We start from the raw sequence: 27,297 nt of genomic DNA, 5'->3' as shown, positions 1-27,297 counted from the left end.
AAAATGACAAATGATTATTTGTTTATACAGTCTCTGCTGAACATTTCAGCAGGCTAAGAGACAGCATCTGCCTGTAAACGTCTGCGTGTTGTCTTCCCTTATGACCACACGCACTCAGTTAAATATGAGCTCTTGAAGTGTACAGGTGAAAAATGGAGTCTGTGTTCTTATTAACGAAGCATGTCAGAAGAGTGTATGCAGTGTTTTCTAAAGACGTTACTTTGACTGAAGATTATGATTATAACGTTCTTTAAAAGAGATATCTTTGTCTTATCCAAATTTATTTGTGTTGTGTTGCTCAGCAAATGCTGTGCTAAATCAGTTTTATTGTAATCCAAAGAAAAATTAAACCACTTAATCTGTTAAACCAGTATGTAATGCCTATAACGAAATCAATCCCTCTGAAGTTTCCTCAATCTCGTGAGCACGGAGTTGTATGGCCCTGTGCAATAAACTGATAAAATTCCCTACGCAAATAAACAATGAAATACATTTTCCCTAGCTCTTCAGTCGCAACAGATGTAATGTTGGTATTCTGTTCTCTCTACAGTTGTTGTTGTTGTGGTCTTCAATCCTGGGACTGGTTTGATGCAGCTCTCCATGCTACCCTATCCGGTGCAAGTTTCCTCATCTCCCAGTACCTACTGCAGCCTACATTCTTCTGAATCTGCTTAGTGTATTCATCTCTTGGTCTCCCTCTACGATTTTTGCCCTCCACACTGCCCTCCAATGCTAAATTTGTGATTCCTTGATGCCTCAGAACATGTCCTACCAACCGGTCCCTTCTTCTCGTCAAGTTGTGCCACAAACTCCTCTTCTCCCCAATCCTATTCAATACCTCCTCATTAGTTATGTGATCCACCCATCTAATCTTCAGCATTCTTCTGTAGCACCACATTTCGAAAGCTTCTATTCTCTTCTTGTCCACACTATTTATCGTCCATGTTTCACTTCCATACATGGCTACACTCCATACAAATACATTCAGAAACGACTTCCTGACACTTAAATCTATACTCGATGTTAACAAATTTCTCTTCTTCAGTAACGCTTTCCTTGCCATCGCCAGTCTACATTTTATATCTTCTCTACTTCGACCATCATCAGTTATTTTGCTCCCCAAATAGCGAAACTCCTTTACTACTTTAAGTGTCTCATTTCCTAATCTAATTCCCTCAGCATCACCCGACTTAATTCGATTACATTCAATTATCCTCGTTTTGCTTTTGTTGATGTTCATCTTGTATCCTCCTTTCAAGACACTGTCCATTCCGTTCAACTGCTCTTCCAAGTCCTTTGCTGTCTCTGACAATTAAAATGTCATCGGCGAACCTCAAAGTTTTTATTTCTTCTCCCTGGCTTTTAATGCCTACTCCGAATTTTTCTTTTGTTTCCTTTACTGCTTGCTCAATATACAGATTGAATAACATCGGGGACAGGCCACAACCCTGTCTCACTCCCTTCCCAAGCACTGCTTCCCTTTCGTACCTCTCGACTCTTATAACTGCCATCTGGTTTCTGTACAAATTGTAAATAGCCTTTCGCTCCCTGTATTTTACCCCTGCCACCTTTAGAATTTGGAAGAGAGTATTCCAGTCAACATTGTCAAAAGCTTTCTCTAAGTCTACAAATGATAGAAACATAGGTTTGCCTTTCCTTAATCTTTCTTCTAAGATAAGTCGTAAGGTCAGTATTGCCTCACGTGTTAAAGTATTTCTACGGAACCCAAACTGATCTTCCCCGACGTCGACTTCTACCAGTTTTTCCATTCGTCTCTCCACAGTAGGCATACAAAATATTCAGTCTTGGCGCAGCGAAATGCAATGCGGCCGTAAAATAGCTTCACACAAATAATGTCACAAGACATGATAGCGCATGAGGTACTGATAACAGGATATGTTAAGACCGGTTATTTCACTTTGAAACTTGTATTCAGAATAAAGTTTCACCTTCACAAAATCTAATATGAAACATTTTACATTAACTTCAAAATCGGTGAACTTCACAATTGTTCTACAATTCTTACTTACTGGTGTAATTAAAGACAATTTGATTGTTACATGACATCGTTTGACAAAATAGACTCCAAAATTTAACTTGTATCAGGATTAAAAAACACACAAAAATTACAAATCGGGTATACCTAAGTAGTGGGGCAAGGGGGAACCAGTGCATTGTTAGTGCAGGTTGCCTATATCAGGGGCAGGTATGCACTCAGGGGCAAACATATTGTTCTCGGCGGCGTCGGGCGTCGAGTAGGGGGATGTATTTTTTATTAGTGATCTTTTGTGTAAACTGTATTCCATCGCTTTCACCGAGCAATAGGATGCTGCGAATTAAAAAAAGCCACCCCATGCATGTGAAAAATATCGATTTAATTAATTTGCATAATTTTTTTATATATGAACATGGTATTAGCGGTACAATACTTGGGGTGGGGGAGGGTGTGAGTGGGTGACATGGAGAACAACAGGTTAAGTGTAGAACACTAGGTTAATTTGCATAATTTTTATGTAAAACGCAGTACAATAGTGTAAGTACGATGGTGTAAGGGGGTGGGTGACGAAGAATGCTCAAGAAATGGTGTTCAAAAGAATGTGAAATTCGAAAAGTGTATGAGAACGTGGTGGGAGGACATAACTAATTACCTAATTTGGTATCAAAGGCAGTGCTAGTTTAAGGAAATGGGGGTGACATGGAAAACCACTTGACAGAACAATAGGTTAAGTATTTGGTCCAACCTATCCAGTAAGCACAGGCTGAGTCCTTTTCCAGCTAATTCCTAGGAGGAGGTGGTGGTCGGATAACTTAGGTTAGTGGAGTTACCCCAACTGCCCTTTTTTTCCCGCCATTTTCTTAGGTTAGTGGAGGTAGCCATGGTATGTTGCATTGTCCTGATGAACTTAAACATCCAGCCATTTTCTGGGGGAGGGGAGGGGGGGATTTAACAGTGGGTTAAAGGTTAATTAATTGATCAGTTTGTAACGTTCTACGCTCGGGTGTACGTTAACTCTTTAAAGCCTGTACTATGGTAAGTTGACGGGCTTCACCTTATAAGAAAGGATTTTAGTAAATATGTTGACCGCGTGTACCTGAATGGAGGCAAAATCAGACTTACGCCCACTCAGTAACAACAATGATACGTCAAGCAAGTCTAAAGTGCAACTACACGTTAGGACGGGCAAGAAACATACACAGCAGATGCTACCAATTGTTAGTAATACGGTCGCCAGCCTAATTAGGCATTGAGTTTTTTCCATGTATAAGTGGATGTACGTACATGCATAACAACACGTAGTAATACTGCATTATATGGTAAATTTTAGAACCAGAAAATTCTACTGAACTAAGATTTTCCTTTTCTGTACTAATTTGGACAAGCTAGAAATACACAACATTACACTCTAATGATTACTACAAACTGCGTTTTGTCTATTGATCCGACTGAAATCGGGCATAGGTTACTCTAGAAATGGCACTTTTGAAACACATACAATGTCAATTTTAATAAGAGCAAACACTGATAAATTTAGGTTTTATATTGACTTTAACTTTGCTGGTCAAATCAGTTCAGTACACTTCAGAATTTAAAATGAATAGAAAAGAAAAGAGTGGAGGGGGGGGGACCCTGAAACTGTTATGATCACTATGTTGAAACTATTAACTATTGGAAGCATTAAGCACTCAAGGTTTACAAATTGAGTTACTACTCTTTTTGTCTGATTACTCCCTCCTTTAACTACCATTAATTTTGTCTCAAGTTAATTAAGCTTCATTACTAAACCAAATCCAAAATTATTTTCCAACTTTAGCAAACCTTTGTTCTTTGCTTATATTTTCATTAACAATAAAGCTCCTTAAACATCTTTCTAGCATGGATAGGTCTGCACGTAATTCATATTAACATGAACTTTAAATCCTCATTTCGGTACACTCGGATTGCACAACATGTGGAAAGGACCCTGTCCAGGTTAGTGATTAGGATAATTAATTGATAGGGCAATTCTGGTAAAAGTTAAGTTATTATTGAACCGTTAGGAACAAATTTAACACTGGTCCACACGGATACAATTGTAAGGATTTAACCTGTTCGTGTCGATGCGGCGATTGGCGGGCGGCGAGATGGCGAGGCGCACAGCACACATTTAAATAAATAATAAGATAAAGTAATTAGTTGGCTCATTTTCAGTAAAAAATATCAAATAATCGTAGATCTGTTTATATTATATAATTGATGTACTTCATTTCATTTGCCTAAATATTGCAGTTGTTAAATAAACCTATTTTTGACTCACTTGTAATTTTTTTCACGACTTCCCATTGAACCTCAAAGTTGAAATTTATACTAAAGTTTGATATCATAAAGGTTTATTAAGTGTTTAATTTTCAAATTTTCTTCTGTTCCACTAACAAAAAGGTACTGCAGGCCAAAAAGTGAAAAAGTTCAAAAATTGTTTTTTGTAGTCTTTTCTAGTGTAAACTTCTCACCGTTGAAATACTATCAAAAGCAGCAATGTCATAGCACAGAAAATATTAAGGCTGAGAAATTGCCACTTCTTTGAAAAACTGCTACTGTTCAAATATTTAGGTCTTTTAATTTGCTACCAATAACTTTCAGCTATTAAAAATATTTTACGAAATACATTCAACTAGGTGATGATGGTTTTAATTGATATGCCAGTGTGTGCTGAACTAATTGTTTTTCATTTGAAAAGTAGGGCACCCATTGCTGAAATATTTTTAAAAAACGCAGATGCTATAGCAAATGCAAAAAAAACTTGCGGCCTGGAACAAAAATGGCTGGCGTTTTTTTGATGATAAACTGTAAAAAATTTCGAAATATTTCTGTGTCCACTAAACATTACGGACTTCATCCAGCAAATGTAAAAAATTTTTTTAGTTGATGAGACAACCAGTACTGAGCACTAGGTATGGATTGACCCAGATAATATTCTACAGTCAATATTTAATTCGTTAATTTACTGACGATTTGGGAAAGACACTTCCGTTACAGCAATAATCTGTTACGTAAGACATCGTTCGTCTCGCTACAATACGCCTCCTCCCCCATATTCTTGTCTGAAACAAGTCCAGTTCCTGTTATGTAATGCGGTTCTAGGCGCTTCAGTCCGGAACCGCGCGACTGCTACGGTCGCAGGTTCGAATCCTGCCTCGGGCATGGATGTATGTGATATCCTTAGGTTAGTTAGGTTTAAGTAGTTCTAAGTTCTAGGGGACTGATGACCTTAGATGTTAAGTCCCATAGTGCTCAGAGCCATTTAAACCATTTTGCTATGTTATTGTGAAACAAAGACAAAACAAACACCAAAGGATACTCTTCAATCACTGAAGCAGACCACATATAATATGGTATTATGATCAATATACGAGTACAATAAACATCCGCGATTCTTCAGATTAATCCATATTTCTCTTGTTGCTTTACATTGCTCAAAATTACATTTTCGAATTATTGTCGGGTGAAATCAAGAAAGTGCGTTGTTAAAGCGTTAGCCTCAAATTTACTTTGATGATTCTTTTCATATCAAAGTCATTTTGTTCGTGTAGTTCTCAATTTTTTAAATGATACCAAAATTTAGGTTCGTGTACTTTGTTTTTCCTATTAGAAACAAACTGTGCGCCTTTCGGTAACAAATTATACCGTCCTTGAAGATAACTGTGCGTCGTGAAATGATCACACTAATGTCGGCTGGGCTTCAGCTCTGCCTAAAACCGCTTGCCCTTTGTCAGAGGTTAATGATACACACTTTAGGAGTTTTACTGCCGATTTGAGTTACATAGCGTTCATTGACAGCAAACGAAATTTACGATTTAGCGAGGAGATGAGATGTAGGCCAGTAAAATATTTTATGGAATATGCCCAGTACGGCACATTTGTCGAAGATATTTCTTACAAAGTTGCAGAAACAGCGCCTGGACTGGCTATATAAAGACTCCTCCATGGTCAGAAGAAATTACGAGCTGTGACTGTGGGCGAGCACGTTTGCATTATATCCGTGTAGATTTCAGTTGAAGTTTATCTCTTAGGTTAATTCTCTGACACACTGCCCGATGAGCAAATACATGTTCGATGAAACAGAAGTAAGATAGTAATTGACTTGTACTGTTGTAGTCTTGTAGATTTCACAATTTATTTGAAAGTGGGCTCGTTTCTTAACAGATTAGTGTGTGCTCCAAAAGCACACTGTCAGAATGTTTGCCGTTCTGGTGATGTATAATGGTGCTCTGATGGTTTGTACGTCGTCTCTTTTGCAGATCGTCCACATGATGTGGTAAGCGCATTGAACGCCTTCTCGCCGGCTCTCGCTCCCAAACTCTACGGATCATGAAAATGGTGTTGTCTCAACGGCAGCGGGAGGAGCTGTAAGTATACAACACAGATCACCCTTAAAGAAATTTCCAACTCACCCCTAATTTCCGTGAAGTTCTTAATCTTATGTTGAAGATAAAACAAGAGAATTACTTTCTTAATTTTGTGTGGAAGGTAAAGAGAACTACCGTTATAGCGTAGGCGCAGGTTCAGGGCTCTGCAGCAATATTAGTTATCAGAAAATGGAGAAGATTTTTGGCTCAAAACTCAGCAACGAAGTTGTCGCATTGTCATCAGGCACTGTATGTTTCACACAGTTGTCAGTTCTTGAGATACTTGATACAATGAAAGGTAATCCGATTTAGCAAACCACTGTATGTTATGTTCATTCGCCGTAACTAAAGTACTTTCACAGTCTGCAATGTGTCCCAGGTGGGAGGTCAGTATTCAGGGATATGACACGAAGATCATTAGAAGCAAAAGGCTTCGTGTGGACATCCGCAGTATCCCGAATGGTTTCAAAGATAGAATACGTTTAATGTAGATTGTGTAGGTTTTACTGTGACTGTCGTTGATTATTACGTATATTGCTGATTCTGTTCCACGCCAAACAAACGACGATTGTCATTTAACCAGTGAAAAAAAATTCAAGTCGTGTGGCATTGTCGTCAATTTGAAGATTGTGGACCCGCTGTATTGTGAAATGGTTAAGTTTTCCGCATGTAATGTTCGCCTTACACGTGTTCGTGTGACACTAATACGCGCAGAAAGTCGCCATGTGCTAACAGTAGAACTAACGGTGCACCACTTCTACAACGGGTTGCTGTTTCTGCACAGGTTATTCAAATACGTGTTAAAACAAAAATGGGAAGAATATGTTTCACGGCCGGCCGGAGTGGCCGTGCTTTTCTAGTCGCTACAGTCTGGAACCGAGCGACCGCTACGGTCGCAGGTTCGAATCCTGCCTCGGGCATGGATGTGTGTGATGTCCTTAGGTTCGTTAGGCTTAATTAGTTCTACGTTCTAGGCGACTGTTGACCTCAGAAGTTAAGTCGCATAGTGCTCAGAGCCATTTTATGTTTCACGCAATGTGCTCAAAACCCTAATACGCTCCACGATCAGGGTTTCGACGTTTATAAAAGCACCGACGGCATTCTTTGACGGCGGCAGCAGCATTACCATCGCAGAAGCCATAAATACGCACCCTCTCTCCTTTTTCGTTAATTTACATTATATGTGTGGCACTTTAGCTAGCGCGTGATAGGTTGAGGTATAATAAAATATCAAAGAGTTTGGATGAGTAAGACACGATGTATATCCAAAAAAATTCCGGAACTTTGTCAACAAAATTTTGCTAACCGTTTACTTATTGTGCATGGTCTCCTTCGAAATATTCTCCTTCACAACTGATACACCACTCCCAACGCTGTTTCCGGAAGCAGTCTTGGTAGTCTCTTACACCACGTCCTACGTGAGTGGTAAACGCGAACGCGGCGCGCTGTCGGTCCGCGTGAACAGGCGAGCGACGCATTGTGAAGCTACGTGAATTGCCAGCTGCGCGGCGGATGATTAACAGTTCATGAGAAAAAGTGTTTTGCGTTTTTCTTGGAGTAAAAAATACTGTATGTTAATGAAGCAAAGCTACATCAACTCCTATAGTTAGTTTTTCGGTAGATTTTCTCCTTTTCCTTTAAAAAATTAAAAACCGCTTATTTCAGTTTTGGAAGTTTTCTTCACTATATAATACTTCTCATTCGATTATAAGAAAACTAATTGTTGCAAAGAACTGATTTTTCCTTATCTTACAGTATCGTATCGCAGCTTGATGAAGTGTCAATTTTTTCGATATTTGCCATAGTCATTGTGATAATCAATTTCTAAGTGAGCTATCGTATCAAATTTAGAGTGTTTACAGTGAAAAATGTGGTCGCCGGCTACATTACGTTTGGTTAATTTTAGGTGATACGTTCCTGCGTATAAAATGTAACCGACGTATTGGAATTGGTTTTTAGAGGCGAAACAATCCATATCTCACCACAGAATGGAGAAAGATGCTGAAGTATTTTTATTCGAGGGCGCAGGTGCCGATCGCGCTGCCTGAGCGCGCCACCTGCAAGTAGCCCGTTCAGTCGTGAATAGTTGAGGGAGCAGACGCGTTATTCTGGTGTTAGCTCACTTGCCTTTTCAGTACACTACATTCATTATGGTCAGAAGAAAGACATTTTTAATGGAAAACTCGTATCCCAAGTATCAAATACTGAAGAAATCTTGTCTAAAACAAAGAAATGAAACTATATTTGGAAAAGCATATTCATGGAGAATGTCACCATATGTATGAAGAACTGAAATGTCGACCTTTTGCTATTCAAGGAGTATGCTCGAATGTTACCCACAACGTTTGATTATATCGTCGACGCTACAAAACCTGTTCTGCCATCAAATTCAACTAGTTTCTAGTGACCTATTTTAGTTGAAAGGTTGATGATGGTGGCGTTAAGGTAAGAACACTTAACAAATAATAAGTCATTTTACTTCATTATTCACATAACCGCATGTACTTAAACTTTTACATTTCTCAAACATTGGTAAGATGTGAATGATCAACTTGTGGCGCCTGTGGCGTATTTAGGTGCCTCGAACAATAGGTCTTCATCATTGTTATCTTCTTGGTCCTGACGTAGTATTTTTCTCTCTCTCTGATTGGCGAAATGGGTATAGCCCATCTTTTACTAATGTTTGTTTCTGTTGCAACCGGTGGATTTATCGAGCCTAAAGGGATGCTATCATTGTGGGTAGTTTCTGTTGCTTGGGAAATCAGCAGCATGGCCTGCTCTGTCTGTTCAACTACAGGAGCCTGAAGTTCAGGCTCATCGTTGTCGTCAACACTATTGTCATTGGGAGTCTCGCAACTGATACTGACAGTAGCACTCTCAAAGGCATTTTCTGTGTCCCTCACATCCATTTCGTCTTCTAATGTAGTAACACATGTAGAGTCCAAAAATTCCGAAGACGTGCTCGCTGCTGAGTGTTCTGGCTGATAAGTTCCCTTTTGTTTTTCGTTGTCAAAATATCATTTAAAAATAGCATGGACTCAAAATTTGGCCAAGTGCCTCTTCATACCGGTCCACTGTCGGCGCCAGCCCCAGAACGAGGCTTAGATATTTTTTCAATTCTTTTGGAAACGTGTCGCTTGTATTTTTCAGTTTTTTCTTTGCGACTTCACCTGAAGTAAAAATTTAAAAAGAAAGACTTCAACGCATAACGGTACTAAAAAGTTGTTATACTGTCTCTTTAACAATTGTCGTTTCTGTGGGGGACTCTATGAATTGTTGACTTGATTGTTTAGAATTAATGGCGACAGGTATATCCGCGCTCAGTGAAAACGGAACTTTCCATACGCTATATGAGCTGAGCGAACATGAGGCAAATTTAGTGTCAAACTCCCCATACTACTGACTCATCCTTGTACATAGAAGCGTAGGACATCAATGCGATTGTTTAACGACATAACTGATAAGATACGTAAGCCTCAACAGTTAACCGTGCTCTTCTGGCAAATTTGACCTACGTGATTTATAATTACTTTTCCACTGAATCGCTCTGTATCATAACAACTGATGGCGTGTTGACGATCTATTTCAAAAGATGTTAAAGGCACATAATGACAGGATATCACTCTGAATACTACAGTGACTATAATTTCGAGCTTGGTAGCGTGTCATCAAAGACAAGCACACCATTGTGTTGTCGGCAATTGTGAAAGGGACAGGTTGTATAATTAATTATATTATTCCTTGATGTTCCCTATATCGCGTTACATACACAAAAACGAAAAATACTATTGTCCAATTTAGAACCTACCAAATTTTTAAACAAATTTAAAAAAACATAAGAAATCAACAGATTTTTATCATTCCAGGTACTTAGCCACGGACATACCATTCCTCCAACTCACTTTTTCATTCAGAACTTCTAAAACGGCTGTTTCCACATTGATGCGAAACACATTCGTATTAAAAAACCCAGTAAATCTGGTTCCATGTATTACTGCTACAAATCCTCCTTTTCCATTGGATTATTAGCCGTCACCGACGCAAATTATAGGTTTTTCATGGTGAATGTAGGCTCCCACGGCAAAGACAATGACGCAGGTGTGTTTGATGAATGCCCCTTCCGACATTCAGTAGAAAAGGGAAGACAAAAACTACCAGAAGAATAATTTTTGCCAGTATCATAAGTGTCCATATGTTTTTCTAGGTGATGCAGCATTTCCACTAACGGAACGTTTAATGAGGCCTTTTCCAGAAAGAACGACTGCAGGTAACAGTTAAATATTTCTTTACTATCTGTTATCTCGGGCAAGAATGGTGGTATAATGTTCATTTGGTTCTTGTTGTGGTCTTCAGTCCATAGACTGGTTTGGTGCAGCTCTCCATGCTACTCTATCCTGTGCAAGCTTCATCATCCCCCAGTACCTACTGCAACCTACATCCTTCTGTATCTGCTTAGTGTATTGACCTCTTGGTCTCCCTCTACGATTTTTACCCTCCACGCTGCCCTCCAATACTAAATTGGTCCCTTGATGCCTCAGAACATCTCATACCAACCTATCCCTTCTTCTAGTTAAGCTGTGCCACAAATTCCTCTTCTCCCCAGTTCTGTTCAATACCTCCTCATTCGTTACATGATCTACCCATCTAATCTCCAGCGTTCTTCTGTAGCACCACATTTAGAAAGCTGCTATTCTCTTCTTGTCTAAACTGTTAATTGTCCATGTTTAACTTCCATATATGGCTACACTCCAAGCAAATACTTTCAGAAACGACTTCCTGACACTTAAATCTATACTCGATGTTAACAAATTTCTCTTCTTCAGAAACGCTTTCCTTGCCATTACCAGTCTACATTTTATATCCTTTCTACTTCGACCATCGCCAGTTATTTTGCCCTCCAAATAGTAAAAATAATCCACTACTTTGTGTTTCATTTCCTAATCTAATTCCCACAGCATCACCCGATTTAATTCGACTACATTCCATTATCCTCATTTTGCTTCTGTATTTCTTTCCCGCATTCTTGTCAATCGTTCCCTAATGCTCTCTGAAACTCGCATCGGGAGGACGACGGTTCAGTCCTGCGTCCGGCCATCCTGATTTAGGTTTTCCGTGATTTCCCTAAAACGCTCCAGGCAAATGCCAGGATGGTTCCTTTGAAAGGGCACGGCCTACTTCCTTCACCGCCCTTCCCTAAGCCGATGAGACCGATGACATCGCTGCTTGGTCTCTTCCCCCAAAACAACCCAACGCAACCTCTCTCCGAAACTCTCTACAACCTCCGGTTCTTTCAGTGTATCCACGTTCCATCTCCGTAAATTCCCACCTTTTTGCAGTTTCTTCGGTTTTAATCTACAGTTCATAACCTATAAATTGTGGTCAGAGTCTACATCTGCCTCTGGGAATGCCTTACAATTTAAAACCTGGTTGGTAAAGCTCTGTCTTACCATTATATAATCTATCTGAAACCTTCTGGTGTCTCCGGGCCTCTTCCACTTATACAGCAGTCTTTCATGATTCCTAAACCAAGTGTTAGCTATGATTAAATGAAGCTCTGTCCAAAATTCTACCAGGCGGCTTCCTCTTTCATTCCTTACCCCTATTCCATATTCACCCACTATTTTCCTTTTCCTACTACCAAATTCCAGTCCCCAGGACTATTAAATTTTCATCTCCCTTCAGTATCTGAATAATTTCATTTATCTCATCATACATTTCTTCAATCTCTTCATCTACTGAGCTAGTTGGCATATAAACTTGTATTACTGTGGTAGGCGTGGGCTTCGTGTCTGTTTTGGCTACTATAATGTGTTCACTATGCTGTTCGTAGTAGCTTACCTGCATTCCTTTTTTTTATTCATTATTAAACCTACTCCTGCATTACCCCTATTTGATTTTGTATTTATAAACATGTATTCACCTGACCACAAGTCTTGTTCCTCCTGCCAGCGACCTTCATTAATTCCCACTATATCTTTCACTTATCCATTTCCCTTTTTAAATTTTCTAACCTACCTGTCCGATTAAGAGATCTGACATTACACACTCCGATACGTAGACGGTCATAGACCTTTCACACATAGCTTTCTCCTCCCGGGGGAGGATCCACCTTTCTGTGAAGTTTGTGGCGTTCAGCATATTGTGGCTCCGTGTGTCCTGTATACTGATAATAGAGCAGCCCTTGGTTTCGCTGGAGATCTGCTCAGCGTCCTTGCAGATACCGATACCAGTGTTAATAGAGTGGTGAAATTTTGTGAACTATCAGGTCTCATCCCAAAACTGGTGGGGAAGGGCGGCAGACTTTAGTACGTTAGAAACTTCTTTGCTTGTGGGGACAGCCTTCGTCCTCACCTACGAGATTTCCTGTTAATTTTTCGTCAGGGCGATGATGACCGTGATGTCGAGCGTCCCCTCAACCCAACTCATCATCATCATCATCATCCGATACGTAGAACGCCAGTTTTCTTTCTCCTGATAACGACGCCCTCCTGAGTAGTCCCCACACGGAGATCCGAATGGGGCACTACTTTACCTCCGGAATATTTTACCCAAGAGGACGCCACCATCATTTAACCATACAGTAAAGGTGCATGCCTGCGGGGAAAATTACGGCTGTAATTTCCCCTTGCTTTCAGCCGTTCGCAGTACCAGCACAGCAAGGCCGTTTTGGTTAATGTTACAAGGCCAGATCAGTCAATCATCCAGACTGTTGCCCCTGCAATTACTGAAAAGGCTGCTGCCCCTCTTCAAGAACCACACGTCTGTCTGGCCTCTCAACAGATACCCCTCCGTTGTGGTTGCACATACGGTACGGCTATCTGTATCGCTGAGGCACGCAATCCTCCCCACCAACGGCAAGGTCCATGGTTCATGGGGGACATTTGGGTCTATAACATCTAAATAGACATTTGGTTCTGTAACGTTTAAATTTAGAATTTTGCATAAACATATCGAAACTAGTGTGGAAAAGGCACTACATATTGTAAAAGCAATAACTTTATTACACAACATCCGAGATCTTGAATCAATAAATGAGCTAGAGGTGGCGTTTTTCCAAGATGTATGACGAAATATACCAAATACACCTTAAGGCAATTTACTAAAGGGATAACAAAGTATCATCACGAGCAGCTGTGCAAGCCATGTCAAGATGAAAAACACATCGCAAACCGCGTCCACTTCGCACGGAAATCAATTAGATCGCGTCCGCTTCGCCACAACTCGCGTCGCACACTGCCCCGCACGTGCGCGCTCACGTAGGACAATTTGACCGCTGGCCATTGTTTGATATTTTCGCGCGGTCGCCGCACCGCAGAGCTTTCGCAACAATTCACTCACGTAGGACGCCGCCTAAGTGGATCGCGCGAAGAGCCGTCTGCGAATTATCTTTTATCTCGTCTATTGTTGCAAAAAAAGGTCTGCAGGGGCCAGGTTTGGAGAGTACGGAGGATGAACCAGCACAGCGATTTAGTTTTTTGTGCAGTAGTCTTGCACCAAAAGGGATGAATGTGCAGGTGCGTTAATCGTGATGCAAGAGTCATGAATTGTCTCGCCACATTTCAAGCCGTTTTCTTCTCTCATTTTCTCGCAGACGTCGCAACACGTCACGATCCATTAACGTTTGCCCCCGGGCAACTAATTCATGATGAACTAATCCTTCGAAGTCAAAGAAAACTACCACCACTGCTTGGACATTTGTCTTGGAGAACCCTTCCCGGCCCATTGTGAAGATTGCGGGCTCCAAAAGCTCTTCAGATTGCGAGGCGTAGGTCTTTTCTGGTCTTTACGGATGAGCCGTGGGGGCGAACGTGTCGGCAACGCGTTGCATTGCAAGATGCTGTCACGATTTCATGATATGATCCAACTGAAATGTTACAGTCTTCTGCAATCTCTCGACAGTGAGGCTTCGATAGGCACGCACAGTTTCGTTGACGTTCCTGACATGATAGTCGTCGGCAGACGTCGAAGGGCGACCTGAACGAGGGTCATCTTTAACTGTCCGTTACACACGGGATCATTTTAACACCATTACACGCACGCGGACTGAGAGTCCGCATTTCATTTACTACCAGTTTGACGAATAATGTTATTAGTTTTGTAGGGAAATATAATATGTTTGAACGTGGACAATATAAATAAAGCATTGAATTCGTAAACATTGAAGATTTGAGCATCAGTACTGTAAAAAAAAAAGCTCTAATTTACCCTTAACCTAAAATAACATTTGCTGCTACCACCGAAATTACCGTTCATTCGGTTTTATGAATGAATATTAAGCAACGATTATTTCCAGAAAAATAGTAATTTATGGCACACAGGCTATTTCAGGCAAATCATTCACCGTGGTTGCTATTTTCACTGCATTCACTGCTCAGGTATGCTGCGACATGTTACAGATACACACATTTTTGGCACAGCCTGCAACAAAATCTTGTTGGCCTGTTTTTCTTCCCATTACGGAAGTTGCATCTTCCTCAGATACTTGTGGAGCTCTTGAAGTGAATTCTCATTTTGGTAATCCCAAAATTTCCGTGATAAGGTTCTTGATGCTTTTTTGAGTATTTGCTTTACTTGCATTGACAAATAACCACGCAAGAACTTTAGTTTATGTGGAAATGGTTGAGTTTGAATTGCTCCTTTAAATTACGTATCCATTGAATCCAGCAATATTCGGAAGAGAGGAAAAAATTATAAATGGCCATCTTTCCGAACATACAAGTCAAATTTAACAATACTGTCATTTTCGTCCAGAAAATGCTCTTTCAGAATCGTGATCACATTTGAAGTTTGACTTTGCAAGCTCTTCGTCCATCCATTTCGACAGCTGCTCGTCGTCCATCAACCTTCTGAACATAAGAAGTAAAACTTCTTCGAGGAATCATTGTTGGTCGTTGAAAATGTTCATAAACTGATTCACAAGTAGGGCAACTAAATTTTCTAAGAAAGGAAATAAATACACAACTTTTACAAATGTCATTATTTATATTTTGTAATAATACCAGAAAAAATACATAGAAAAACTGACGACAGGACACACTCCCAAGAATGCACCCGCGTGGACTGACAATCCGCTCCTCATCAGTTTGCTGCTTCAGACAATGACGGTCTGCTGTTGCTGACAGTGATTCGTTAAGGAAAGAGGGGCAGGTAGAAAAAGTCACTAACGGAAATCTTAAATTCTTAATTCATTGTTGACCGGAAGTTAAAACCGCGGGCTCACAGTCCACGGTACATGTAACGGAGGGTTAAGTTCCGTTCGGCCATTTTTAAACCGTATGAAGCGTTCGTAACACCGAGTCCGGCTTAAGCACTCATCACGTAGGCTGTTTAGTCTTTGGCGCGTATGACCCCATCGATCCAACACACAATTGGCGCTAAATTACGAATGTTCAGAAACTTTTTGAAGAGCCCTCCTACAATGCGCGCCACTTGCCCAGAAACAAATATTCATCAAATGTGTTCGGCGAGAACCGTCCTAGAGGCGATGGAGGGGCATGGAACAGGTAAACCCTTCCAGTAAGTACAGTGCCTGTGTTATTCTGATTACAATACAAAGTTCCTTTGGACATGCACGCAATTGCGAATACATTTAATGTACTTCTGGCAAGTGTTTGTGCCCGTATAAATCCGGGCACCTTCGTCTTATAGTATCAACAACATATTGTTACAGCACTAGTGTAGTCTTTTAAAGTTATGGACGGATAGGCCTATCACCGAAGAAAAAATGGCCAGTAGTGTTTAATAAGGGTTGTCATTGGTACTGTTTGCATAATGATTCGGATTTCACCAGGCGCTATCGTAGACGACATTTGCCCTGTCGAGTGATTCATTCATTCATTTTGTGGTCGTCCTATAACAGATAAATACGAATTACCATTCATGAATATTGAAGAAATTCTTTGGGGCTGGTTCAGTTACCTTCTTGTTTAGCTGACGGTCATGTTATTGCCGTAATAGTATGTAGCGCGGTTTTTTTTCCCTTCAGCTCCATATCGGAGCTTCCAGTCCAAAAATGCACGCTGGCTGAAGCGCACATATAGTAACAAACAGTTACAGCGTAGAGTAAAATTTGGTGGCGGGCTTTTGTATGGCCGTTGACACTGATGATCAGCATTGTTATGCGTTACATTTAATGCATAACTCTGACCACACAACCATAGGGCACAACAGGATAATTTTATTTATTGCTGATTCACTATACATGCAGCCGACGGGTGCTGTAAAACAGGTGATTGTTGCTTTAGTTAAAAAGTTTCGAAATGGAAAAGTAATACGACTATGGCTAATGTCACAGAAGTGACTGACGTGAGCGAAGAGAAATATATTTAGTAAGCTTATATTCTCTTAACATAATTCATTTTTCTAAACATTTCCCATCTTTCGTCGAGCACTTGCATTGTTTTTTGTGCCAGTGAAAGCATGTCGCCAGATTTACACTGCACATATCAAAGGCAATAAAAAGCTAAGCAACCATAGTAACTTCATCGTCAGTATTTCCGTTGCATGTTCGATTCGTAAGTAAATGCGGAAGTGTAATGCTCACCGCCTCCTGGTCCACACATCTTGGGGTGCAGACCTTTCCGCTCATCTCCTTCTTTACCGTGTTCTGGTCTTGTCCAGACTAGATTATTATAGTCAGGTTTATGGGTCAGCAGCTCCTTCCACTTTGAAACTGCATGACCCTGTTCACCATTGACAGGGGCGTCTGGCTGTTGGTGCCTCTCGCATTAGTCCCGTTGATAGTCTCCTCATAGAAGCGGGGATTCCCCCACTGCATATTCGTCGGAGCCAACTTCTGCTTTCTTACGCAATCGCTATTCGCCAATTCCCTGACCATCCTGTGTACCCTGTGCTGACTGCCAGCCAGGGATGTCTCCCTCCTGGCATCCGCCCACGGGTGGGATTGCCGGTTGGCATGCGGCTCGCTTCCCCCTGTCGGGATCTCCATCTCCACTCACTGGAATGCACCCTGTGCCGTGTCTTTCCTCCCATACACCCTCCCACCCCTTCCTCCCCCCCTGGATGGTGCCTAGACCACGGGTTAGGACCGATCTATTCCAGGATCCTAAGATCTCTGTCGTTCCCTTGGTTTTCCGGCGTTTTGTATGTGCCATCCTTGCAGAGTTACAGGGTGCCACCATCTTTTACACTGATGGTTCTAAGACAGTCGGTGAACTGGGATACGCTTTCACGTCTCCTGCTGGCTTAGAACACCATTTATTGCCGGGATCAAGTAGTGTGTTTACAGCGGAGCTTCTAGCCATTCACAGAGCCCTTATTTTTGTTTCTCAGGCCGCCCTCCACAGTGTTTTATTTTGTTCAGACTCAGTGAGCAGTCTGCAGGCTATCGACCGATGCTACTCTTGTCACCCTTTGGTCTCTCCTATCCATGACCTTATCTCTGCCCTTGGCCGTGCCGCCTGTTCCGTTGTCTTTCTCTGGATCCCAAGTCGTGTAGTCATCCCAGGGAATGAACTGGCTGACCGTTTGGCTAGAGAAGCAGATACAACTTACCCTCATTTCCTTTCATGATTCCAGCTGCGGATAAGCGGATCTACGTCAGATCTCTCTTTGCCCAAAAATGATATGCTATCTGGTGCGCTATTGCTGATAGTAATAACGCCGTACAGCCAAGGAGTCTACTGCAGTTTGAAGCTCCTCCTTCCGCTCCTCTTGAAAGGATTCCACTGTTTTATGCTGTCTACGCATTGGTCATGCCAGGCTCACCAATTGTTTCCTACTACATAACGATCCACCCCCACAATGTGGTTGTGGAGCCACATATTGGTGGAATGTCCGATTCTTCCAGCCCTTCATGCTAAGTATAGTCTTCCCGATTCCTTAAATTTAATATTAGCAGACGATTCACGGACGGCTGAACTGATCTTCAGTTTCCTACGTGATAGTGGTTTTTATTTCCAGGTATAAGGTTCTATTTAGTCTTGGAGCAGGGGCAGGTTGGTTGTGGTTGGGACCTCTTTTCCAGTCTTCTCGGTCTGTGACCCCCCCCCCCCCCCATGACCGCCCCTTTCATCCAGTTTTTAGATTTGGTCCCACCTTTTATGCCTTTTACTATGTGCGTTTAATGTTCATTATTTTATAATTTGACTCCCCCGACTGGATCCGTCCACTTTTAGCGGACACTATTTCTTCTGTGACTAACTTCGAAATTGCGGGACTGATGAACTCGCCGTTTGGTCCCATAACCCCTCTCAATTAGTCAATCAATCAAATCATTTCATTTGCTTCATCAAAGTCGTTGTAGGAGTGTCATCTGTGGTCGTCTGCTGTCGCGCAGGACGACGACGTCGTTGGTTACTAAAGTCCTTGATTGTGAGTCGACAGTTCATTCGTAATCTGTTCCAGTAAGAGAGAGAGAGAGAGTTGGAGGGAATGTGTGTGGTTATTCATAACTGGTGTCCTTCCGCAGCTCCTCCAGTTTATTCGTTTTCTCGCCTCAACGTTCGGTAACTTGACCTAAGCTTAATCATCGTCAAAATCCTGACAGCAATAGAAATTTTCCTGTTCCCCTCTATTGTCATAATAGTGCCGAAAGAGCGTTGAAGACGAACATGTTTTGTTTTTTGCAGCTCTAAGAATGTGTAAATTGTACATCATCTCTTCGTAAATCGATCTTGTGTTCTTCCGTTTGCGTGATTTTCAGCCACACTGTGCATCTGCAGATCAAGCCCCATTTTTTGGAGAAAATATATCCCAACGATCTAACAAAGATTGGAACTATGCCGTTAAAGAGCTAAAAGTTATATTGTGACAAGTTTTTAGACCATTCCTTAGTTCTGTAGTAGTGGTTAACCCTTACTGCTGATACAGCTAACCCTTGTTAGTCGTCGTATTTATAGTAAGCAGGATTTTCGTCGGGATAGGCGTACTGCAGAATTCGTGGTTCTGTAAGAGATTTTTGAAACTTAGAATTAGGACGCTTTATTATAGGAAGATGTAAATCCGAAGTACTTTATTTCCCGAAAGTTTTGTACTTAACATACGTTATTCATAAAATTATATTAAATATAATTTTAACTCTTCTGCTTTTAAGTTATTAGTTGTAAAGATTAAGTTTGCTGTATATACCGCAGACAGAGATGTGTGTTTAATCTTGCTTGTAGTCACAGTGAATGTGTTCAATACAGTAAGCTTTGTAAAATTTTATCGGGCGAGACTAATCAGACCTCTGCTTTTGTCACGAAGTTCTGTAACTCTGATAGGTGTTTCATCCACAGTGTGCATGGATGTAGATATTGTCTTGAATACAGCTCTATGCCATGTGTGATTTTCCAAGATGGTCTGACTCAACTGGCGCCATCGAAATCCAACTGCTAAACTCTAATAATCGTATAGATTAACGTTATGTATCTTTATTGTGTATGATACACAGACAGTGCAAAAACCAGCCCATTACGATTATCATAGTCATGAACCATTACCAATATGTTTTGAAGATAATGCAGAGCCATCTAAAGTTACTTTCAGTGTATTCAGAATGAACATGTTAATCAGCCAGTGTCTAATTTGTTTGTATAGCTTGACATTCAGAAAGAAACTAGGGGATAGTTAATGCAACTGTTCGGAATATTTTTAATAAGTACTGAGGAAATAATCCGAAAAAACGACACAATGAAAAATAAAATCTGAGAAAAGAAGCACCAGGAAAATTTAGTCTTAAGTACTGTATCTAACCTTAGAGTCCAAAATTGTATGTTGCTCATGTAAGTGTAGCGATGAAGTTAATTTCGAAAAGCCAAAAGTTGTTCACCGTTGTATGAACTCTAGTAATGGAAGAATCTAGAAAAATGAATAAAACCGTCCACAAAAGAAATGTCATATGTGAACAACTTAAAGAAAAAGTGGTTTTAAATTAAAGTTCATGTTAGCTATTTCTTCCTGTAGAATTACAGATTTAAATACAATAAAGAGGAAAAATACTGTCTAAATTAATGACGAAAGAGGCGTTGCTGACAGGAAAAATAAATCTATTCACGGGAGGGTAGGAAGACGGGTGTGGGATTGGTGATGCATACCCAAAGTATAATTGCAGCTATTAGCAGTCGGGGAGAATTTCTGTAATACCGGGCTGGAATCTGATGTGGATATGTTCAGGAAATAACCTCGTGCATGAAGAAACTTAAAGAAAACCGGTTGCTAGAATCAGACTGACCATAAACATAAAGGTAGTCGTGATCAATTCATTCATCGCTCAGTTGGATTTCTGGTCAGTTTCCTGTTCAAAGATTTCATCGTTTGTAGATGACTGTATTCTAAAATTGCAATAACGTATTCACACGTCAGGCGACTAACTACATGAATATCATGTAACGCTGCTACGGGAGAAATTGACACGAGTGGGAGGAAATGACTTTTGGGGAACAAGAATTATTGAGAACTGAGTCACAAATCAGAATAGGGTTGCTCGCAAAAACCAATAAACTGTACGAAGACAAGGGAGATTCTGGTACTTCGTGGGAAACCTTGAGGGTCTCCAAAATCAAAAGATTTGACGCCGAATATAAGCCATTTTCAATAGAAACTCAAAGCCAGCTTGCCTGTGAATGTTTCAAATCAACCAATGGAGATTATGAGATATTCCAAAGTTAAATGACAACCTGCTGTCCTGAACACGAACAGGCGGATGAAAATTTTAGATCACTTTTTTTTCATGCTAAATGTAAAATATGATATCCATGAGTTCATTAGTAGCAATGTTTTTATGCTGAGGTTGGTGGCAGTCATACAGTACCCTGATGAAGGATGTGTGCAATAGTAATTGAAACGTCGCCAGTGGACACACAATTAGGAGTGTCTTATTGAAATGGACACTGGCATCGAATCGCTATATGTCGTAAATATACTGAGTTTCTCTCTTATAGTAATGTAAACATTAAAGAGGATTTTTTCTAGACACATATTTGCGTTCATTTGTGTATCGCTGGTCTGTTGCTGTATAATGCGATGCAATATTGTCTTTCTCCCTCCCCCCGCCCTCCCCCAAAATTTGTCAGTTGAAGATTGATTTCGGAAACTCCCTGTCTTACTCAACGTATTGGCTCCCTAAAATTTCCCGAGCTGTTTCTGCTTGTTGTGCTGAAAGGAGAACATTTATTTAGGGGTGTATTTACCATCATCCATTGAAGGGTCCTTGGAACTACAGCTCCATATGAATTGGTTCGTCAACAAAAGTTAACAGTTAGAGGCAAATTAGGTGTTGCTTGAAAGAGTTTGCATCTTGAAACGTATTTCGCTCGCAGCCAGCTGTTTTTCCTGCTGAATATGCGGCGTAGGCGCGTAAGGAAGCATATTGTATGTACCGAATTATTGACTTTCATTCATGCGTCAGTAACGTGGTGTTTATTGCTAGTGAAAGGTGCGGAGTGAATAGTAATTTCCGCTTCTCAAAGTACGTTGTCCTCCTTAGATTTTTTGTCCACCTCAATTTACCTTTGTGTATATTTTAGTTTTTTCAATAATGTTAAGGCGCATAAGTTGGAAGTGAGGAATAATAAACTACGTTCCAAAAAAATTCGTTGCGACCATGGTTTACCTGCTTCCACCCACGACCCTCTGAAGCAGTAGCCCTTACGTCTTAGAGTGGGACATCGCCCATGGAAATATGGCTTACGGCTTCCTCTTAGTCGGGAGGAGCCCACAGTATGTCAGAGATGCGGGACACAGCTGTCAGTTCGACATATTTCAACTGTGTGTGTGTGTGTGTGTGTGTGTGTGTGTGTGTGTGTGTGTGTGTGTGTGTCCGGAATTCTTCACAAAATATTGGGTGTGAGATTTTAAAGTATCACAAAAGTGGCTGGGTCACTCATTATTTACAAGTAGTAATCCAGCTGCAGTTAATCTCTCCTTTCTTTAAACATGTTTTTACAGTTAATTTATCCGTGGTTTTATAGAGTTGTTCTCCTGTGTCTCGTTTGGATTACGGGCTTTTCTGAAACTCACCTGATTGGGGTTGCATTGCAATTCTCGTGGGACGATGAAACTAGGTTTTCCGTTTTATGGACCTTTTTTCAGTAGATTTTCACAATGTTCGTCGGTGTATCATTAATGCATGCGTGCTAATTACTTTGCTGTTTAGGGCCCTCGGCCATAAATAATAATCATCATCCAACTCGTTGAAATCTCTTAGCGCGACATCATTGTAGCATGTCACATGAGACACAGGCTGAATGTAGCAACTACGATGGAGTCCGTTGTGCCGTGGGCAATTTCTTTCCCATTGGCTTATTGTTCGCGGTCAAAACGAAACATCTGAGTAAAAGTTTCCTACTGAAAATGTACTGTGTTGACTGATGAAATGTTTAATCATTGCGATCGCGTTATCGCACGATACCCTAGGTGCTAGACTACCTGACTGTTGCCCCATCCTACAGCCTGGCGTTTTTTACCGTAGGAATTTGTCAGTGGAGCTATTTATGGAAGAGTTGTATGGAAGTTATGCTGTTCTCTAAAACTGATTCCTAGAATCAGCAGTAATGTACGAAGTTCCAGAATGACAAGTAACCCACGTCAGCTATGAAAGAAAAATAACTATTAAAGAAATAGAAATACGTAACCAGGTTTTTAATGCCATCAAAAACGTTTCTTTCATCTTTAAATGCTTTTCCTGTTAGGACCCTTTGGATGGTATTACTATGGGGTTACTACAGAACGCGTAGTTTTTCATTGTTAGACGCACCCAGCCATAAAATAACACTTCAGACGTTCATTTTCTATATGCTTTTCAAGTCATACTTATATGATGTGACGTCCTCAACAAATTCACCACCAATCTTGTAATCCGATAGTATTGGGTGTTTCCCTTTGTGGTAGGCATTATCTTACATTACTCTGCATTTAAACAGAGCTTCCATTCACTGTACCAAGTGAAAATTCTTTTTCCGACGACGATACTTTCCTGTTTTGAACAGTATCGCCAGAAATGGTGTAAAAGTTATGGGCATCTTTGGTGCGCAGCTGACGACGCTTGCGTTTCTTTTGAACATCCGCCGTCCACTATAAGGTATTGTTGCTTCTTTTTTTTTGTGGGTGGGGCGTCATAATGTGTGAGCCTAGAATTTGATTTCGGATTTTGCAAGAGATGGACGTCAGCTATATTGGTATGTAATACTGTGCATATGATCTTTTACCCTTTTTGCGATCTTAAGTAGCCGGCACTGTTCCCCATTCAGGCGGGTCTCTTTACTACGCTAGGGATTCTCCGGAAATAAGAGCTACGAAAGGGTCTAATTCTGCAGCGTGTGCAGTGTGAAATCAAATTAGAATTGCGCCAGAACCTGGTTCCTTGTTCGCGTTAAATAGTCTTGATTGGTTTTCAGAGCCCGGGTGCTAATATCAGTCTGTCTCGTTTGAGAGTCTGATACATTGGTGTAATATACGGGGCAATCAAAAAATTTCCGGCTGATGACGTGTTGTAGTATATATGCAACGTAGCCCGACTCCGATGCGGGTATAGAAGTACCGACATGTGGGCAAGGAATCAGTGTCTCATTCTTGTCTTTCCAACATGCACCCGGTTAATACAGAATCGCGATCTATGGCAGCGATATTACCAGACCTGTTCAAACAAAACAAACTTACTGTGTTTCTTTCCTTGGCTGCAAAATTACGAACACTGGTGACATCCATCGGAAAATGAATAAACTGTGTGTGTCAGCATGTCGGTCGAAAACCACAGTTGTGGAATGGTACACGAAGTTCCGTGCTTGTAGCGATTGGCACAGGACGCCGGTTGATCAGGGAGGCCAGCCTCATCCATTACGGACCAACTCAAGTGGGAAACAATGGAGCAGCTGCCCGATAGTCCTGATCTCGCCCCATGTGATTATCAGGCCTTCGCTCCCTTAAAAGAGGCCTTGCAGACTGGACGGTTCCTTTCGGGCGAGGATGTGCAGCAGGAAATTTGGACTGCTTCACGCGGCAGTGTAGTGCGTTGGTGGGATGATTGCCTCATTGCACACGGTGATTTTGTCTGATTGGCATACCGATTCTGGACTGTACGGCCTTGGAACAAACTTTTTGATTGTCCCCTTATAGTATCCTCGTACGAAAATGCATTTTATGCGGAATTTAATATTTCTGCTGTCTGCAGTTTCGACACCAGACGGTTCACGATAGGTTAAATGGAAGATTGGACCCGTTAATTGACTTGACACATGACTATAACTTCCTCTGATTTTCTTATGGATCTTTCGCCACGATCCAAATGCACATTATTATAGGCTTCAAACAATGTCTTTCTTACTGATGCACTAATTACTATTATTCCCACTTTTTCCTTACAGTCTCTCTGCAGCGAGTATGTAGTAGTCTGTTTTCGCAACGTTCTCCGAATGATACTATTAAATAACGGTGGGTCTTTGTCGCCTTCTATTACTTGGAATGTATTTATTTAGACAGCAATTTGTAAAATGTCTGTTTTAACCACAAATGAGCTGCCTTTTGCCGCATCTGAACTAAATGTTCTCAGTTCTTTTACGTGTGCTGACTTTGATACATTGAACCGAATGGCTATCATTTCTACGAGCATGGCTTGTGGACAAGAGGCATCCACATCGCAGTACTTTGCCTGCACTTATGGACGCCTTCGTAAAACAGTCTTTTCTGCATAAGAGTATTAAACACGTACTTCCGGGGATCACTGATAACCATAGAGCCAGTTGTCGAGTTGTGAAGAGCTGGTTTGCACGAATAATGGCATCCGCGTGGTTCAACGTGTCGGGAGCACTAGCTGCGACAGGAGGTCTCGGAAAGTGGCCGACCCTGGAGCTCAATTTCTGCGCTTCTGCGTTTCTTCGCTTTTTCTCTTTAACCACCGCCCAGCGATTCTCTATCAGATGCATCATTTCCATACACTGAAGACAAATGTTTTGTGCGTGTTCATCGCAGTTCATTTTTCAGCAACCGAGATTTCAGTTACGAGTGTTCAGTGCAGACACCAGTTTGATACGTCAGTAGGGCTCTCCCATCTGTCGGCATTTTTCGAATCTTTGCACACGCGCAGTACACACATCAAATTTTGAACCACCCGCAATCATGTTTAACGGGTGTATAAAAAAATCGAGCCATTATTTATCGAACAACCATCAAATCACTTAACAAAAAGTGCTCTTTGTTGGACCCACTGTATCATAAAGTTTGTCGATTAGATACAGATTCTGAAACACCCTGTAGATCAGGTTAGGCGTACTACGTGTAAATGGAATAGTCTGTTGGGCGTTGCCGCACCTTTACGGCTACTTATAACACTGCTCGTAAATCCAGTTCGCCATTCACCATTTCCTGTTGTTTTCAAGAAAAATTTTCATCAGGAGTAGTTAATAAATCATTAGCAGGTGTTTTCGTTGTTCCCTCAGGTATGTTTATTCATTATTCATGAAGTTACGTAAGTATTTTGCTTGGTTTTGATATAGTCGAATACTTTCATTTAAAAACATTGGAAACCTCTTTGACGCGTATGCTTTCATAAATTCAGCAGCAATACACATGAGCATATTTTTGACCTGCTGGGTAAAAAATGTCGCTTTCTGAATACTTCATCAAAAATCTAGGCAGGATGCGGAGATTCTTCAGGAAATAATTAATCAAAACGCGACTGACCTGGAAGCAAAATCTCGCCTATGAACTGAGGTCATAGCCGGATCCGTGTTGGGCTCACAGCTCGCGCGCTGGTAACGGTTCGCTTGTCCAGGACGTACAGGTCAGTGTACTCCAGCATTTCCCAGCGCAGCAGCAGAGGTAAATCCTTCATATCTACCACTGCTTCGACATATTAGTTCTGTATTCAGTGGTTAGAGAAAATTGTAATGCGAATAATAGGGGATAAAAAAGGAACTACAACTGCTACTTCGGGTATCTGTTCCTGCCAGGTAATCGTTACGATGAACCTGCAAGGCAGGTGTGAACGAACGGATTGTAGCGATCAGAAATTCTTACACCTTTCGTGTATGTTACTCTGTACAGCGCAGTGTACTTCAGCCAGTGCTGCAGAGCTGTTGAATACCTCGCTGCATTTGCAATTGCCCATTACTTTAGTGCAAGTAGATTACTAAAAACTTCAAGGTATTCATATCATGAATCGTTGGTGCGGTCTCTAATGAATTCAAATGCAGTCACACCTTCATCGATTATGATCTTCATTACGTATTGACATTCTTAGCCGGCTGATGTGGTCGAGCTGTTCTAGGCGCTTCAGTCCGGAACCGCGCTGCTGCTACGGTCGCAGGTTCTACTCCTGCCTCGGGCATGGATGTGTGTGATGTCCTTAGGTTAGTTAGGTTTAAGTATAAGTCTAGGGGACTGATGATGACCTCAGATGTTAAGTCCCATAGTGCTTAGAGCCATTTGAACCATTTTTAACATTCTTATTAGCACTAATATAAATATCGAGAGAATACTATAAACTTAATTGGCAAACTCTATTTCCTTAGAAAATGAGGAAGTGATTTCATTTTATACAAGATAGCAAATCCTACCGAATCCTGGACGTTACTCTCTTGTAAAGAACTTTCTGACGTAACTGTTAGTACAACAACCCATAAGAATCTAAATGTGATACAGGGATTAATTTTTCATGAGGAAATAACGCTCAGATGAATGAAGAACTAGATTAGATTAGCTTAGATTAATACTTGTTCCATAGGTCGTGAATACGACACTTCGTGATGGTGTGGAACGTGTCAGGTAATGATGTGGAACATATGGAGAGGGCCGCGCGGGATTAGCCGAGCGGTGTAAGGCGCTGCAGTCATGGACTGAGTGACTGATCTCGGCGGAGGTTCGAGTCCTCCCTCGGGTGTGTGTGTGTGTGTGTGTGTGTGTGTGTGTGTGTGTGTGTGTGTGTGTGTGTTTGTCCTTAGGATAATTTAGGTTACGTAATGTGTAAGCTTAGGGACT

The 27,297-nt window shown here is 41.1% G+C and overlaps 1 protein-coding gene across 1 annotated transcript in view; it reads left to right on the top strand.

The window, feature by feature from the left end:
- The window catches only part of LOC124716054 (lissencephaly-1 homolog), a 174,917-nt gene that overhangs the window by 60,215 nt on the left and 87,405 nt on the right, over nucleotides 1-27,297 (top strand). The window contains exon 2 of the mRNA XM_047243141.1: nucleotides 6,277-6,384. Within this exon, the coding sequence (XP_047099097.1) occupies nucleotides 6,347-6,384 (38 nt within the window). The 5' untranslated portion in view covers nucleotides 6,277-6,346. The remainder of the gene's footprint in view (nucleotides 1-6,276; nucleotides 6,385-27,297) is intronic.

Source organism: Schistocerca piceifrons, chromosome 1 (assembly GCF_021461385.2).
Source record: "Schistocerca piceifrons isolate TAMUIC-IGC-003096 chromosome 1, iqSchPice1.1, whole genome shotgun sequence".
Taxonomy (NCBI): Eukaryota; Metazoa; Arthropoda; class Insecta; order Orthoptera; family Acrididae; genus Schistocerca; species Schistocerca piceifrons.
Note: the sequence above shows the minus strand (reverse complement) of the source record. Positions and strands in the feature narration are given on the sequence as shown.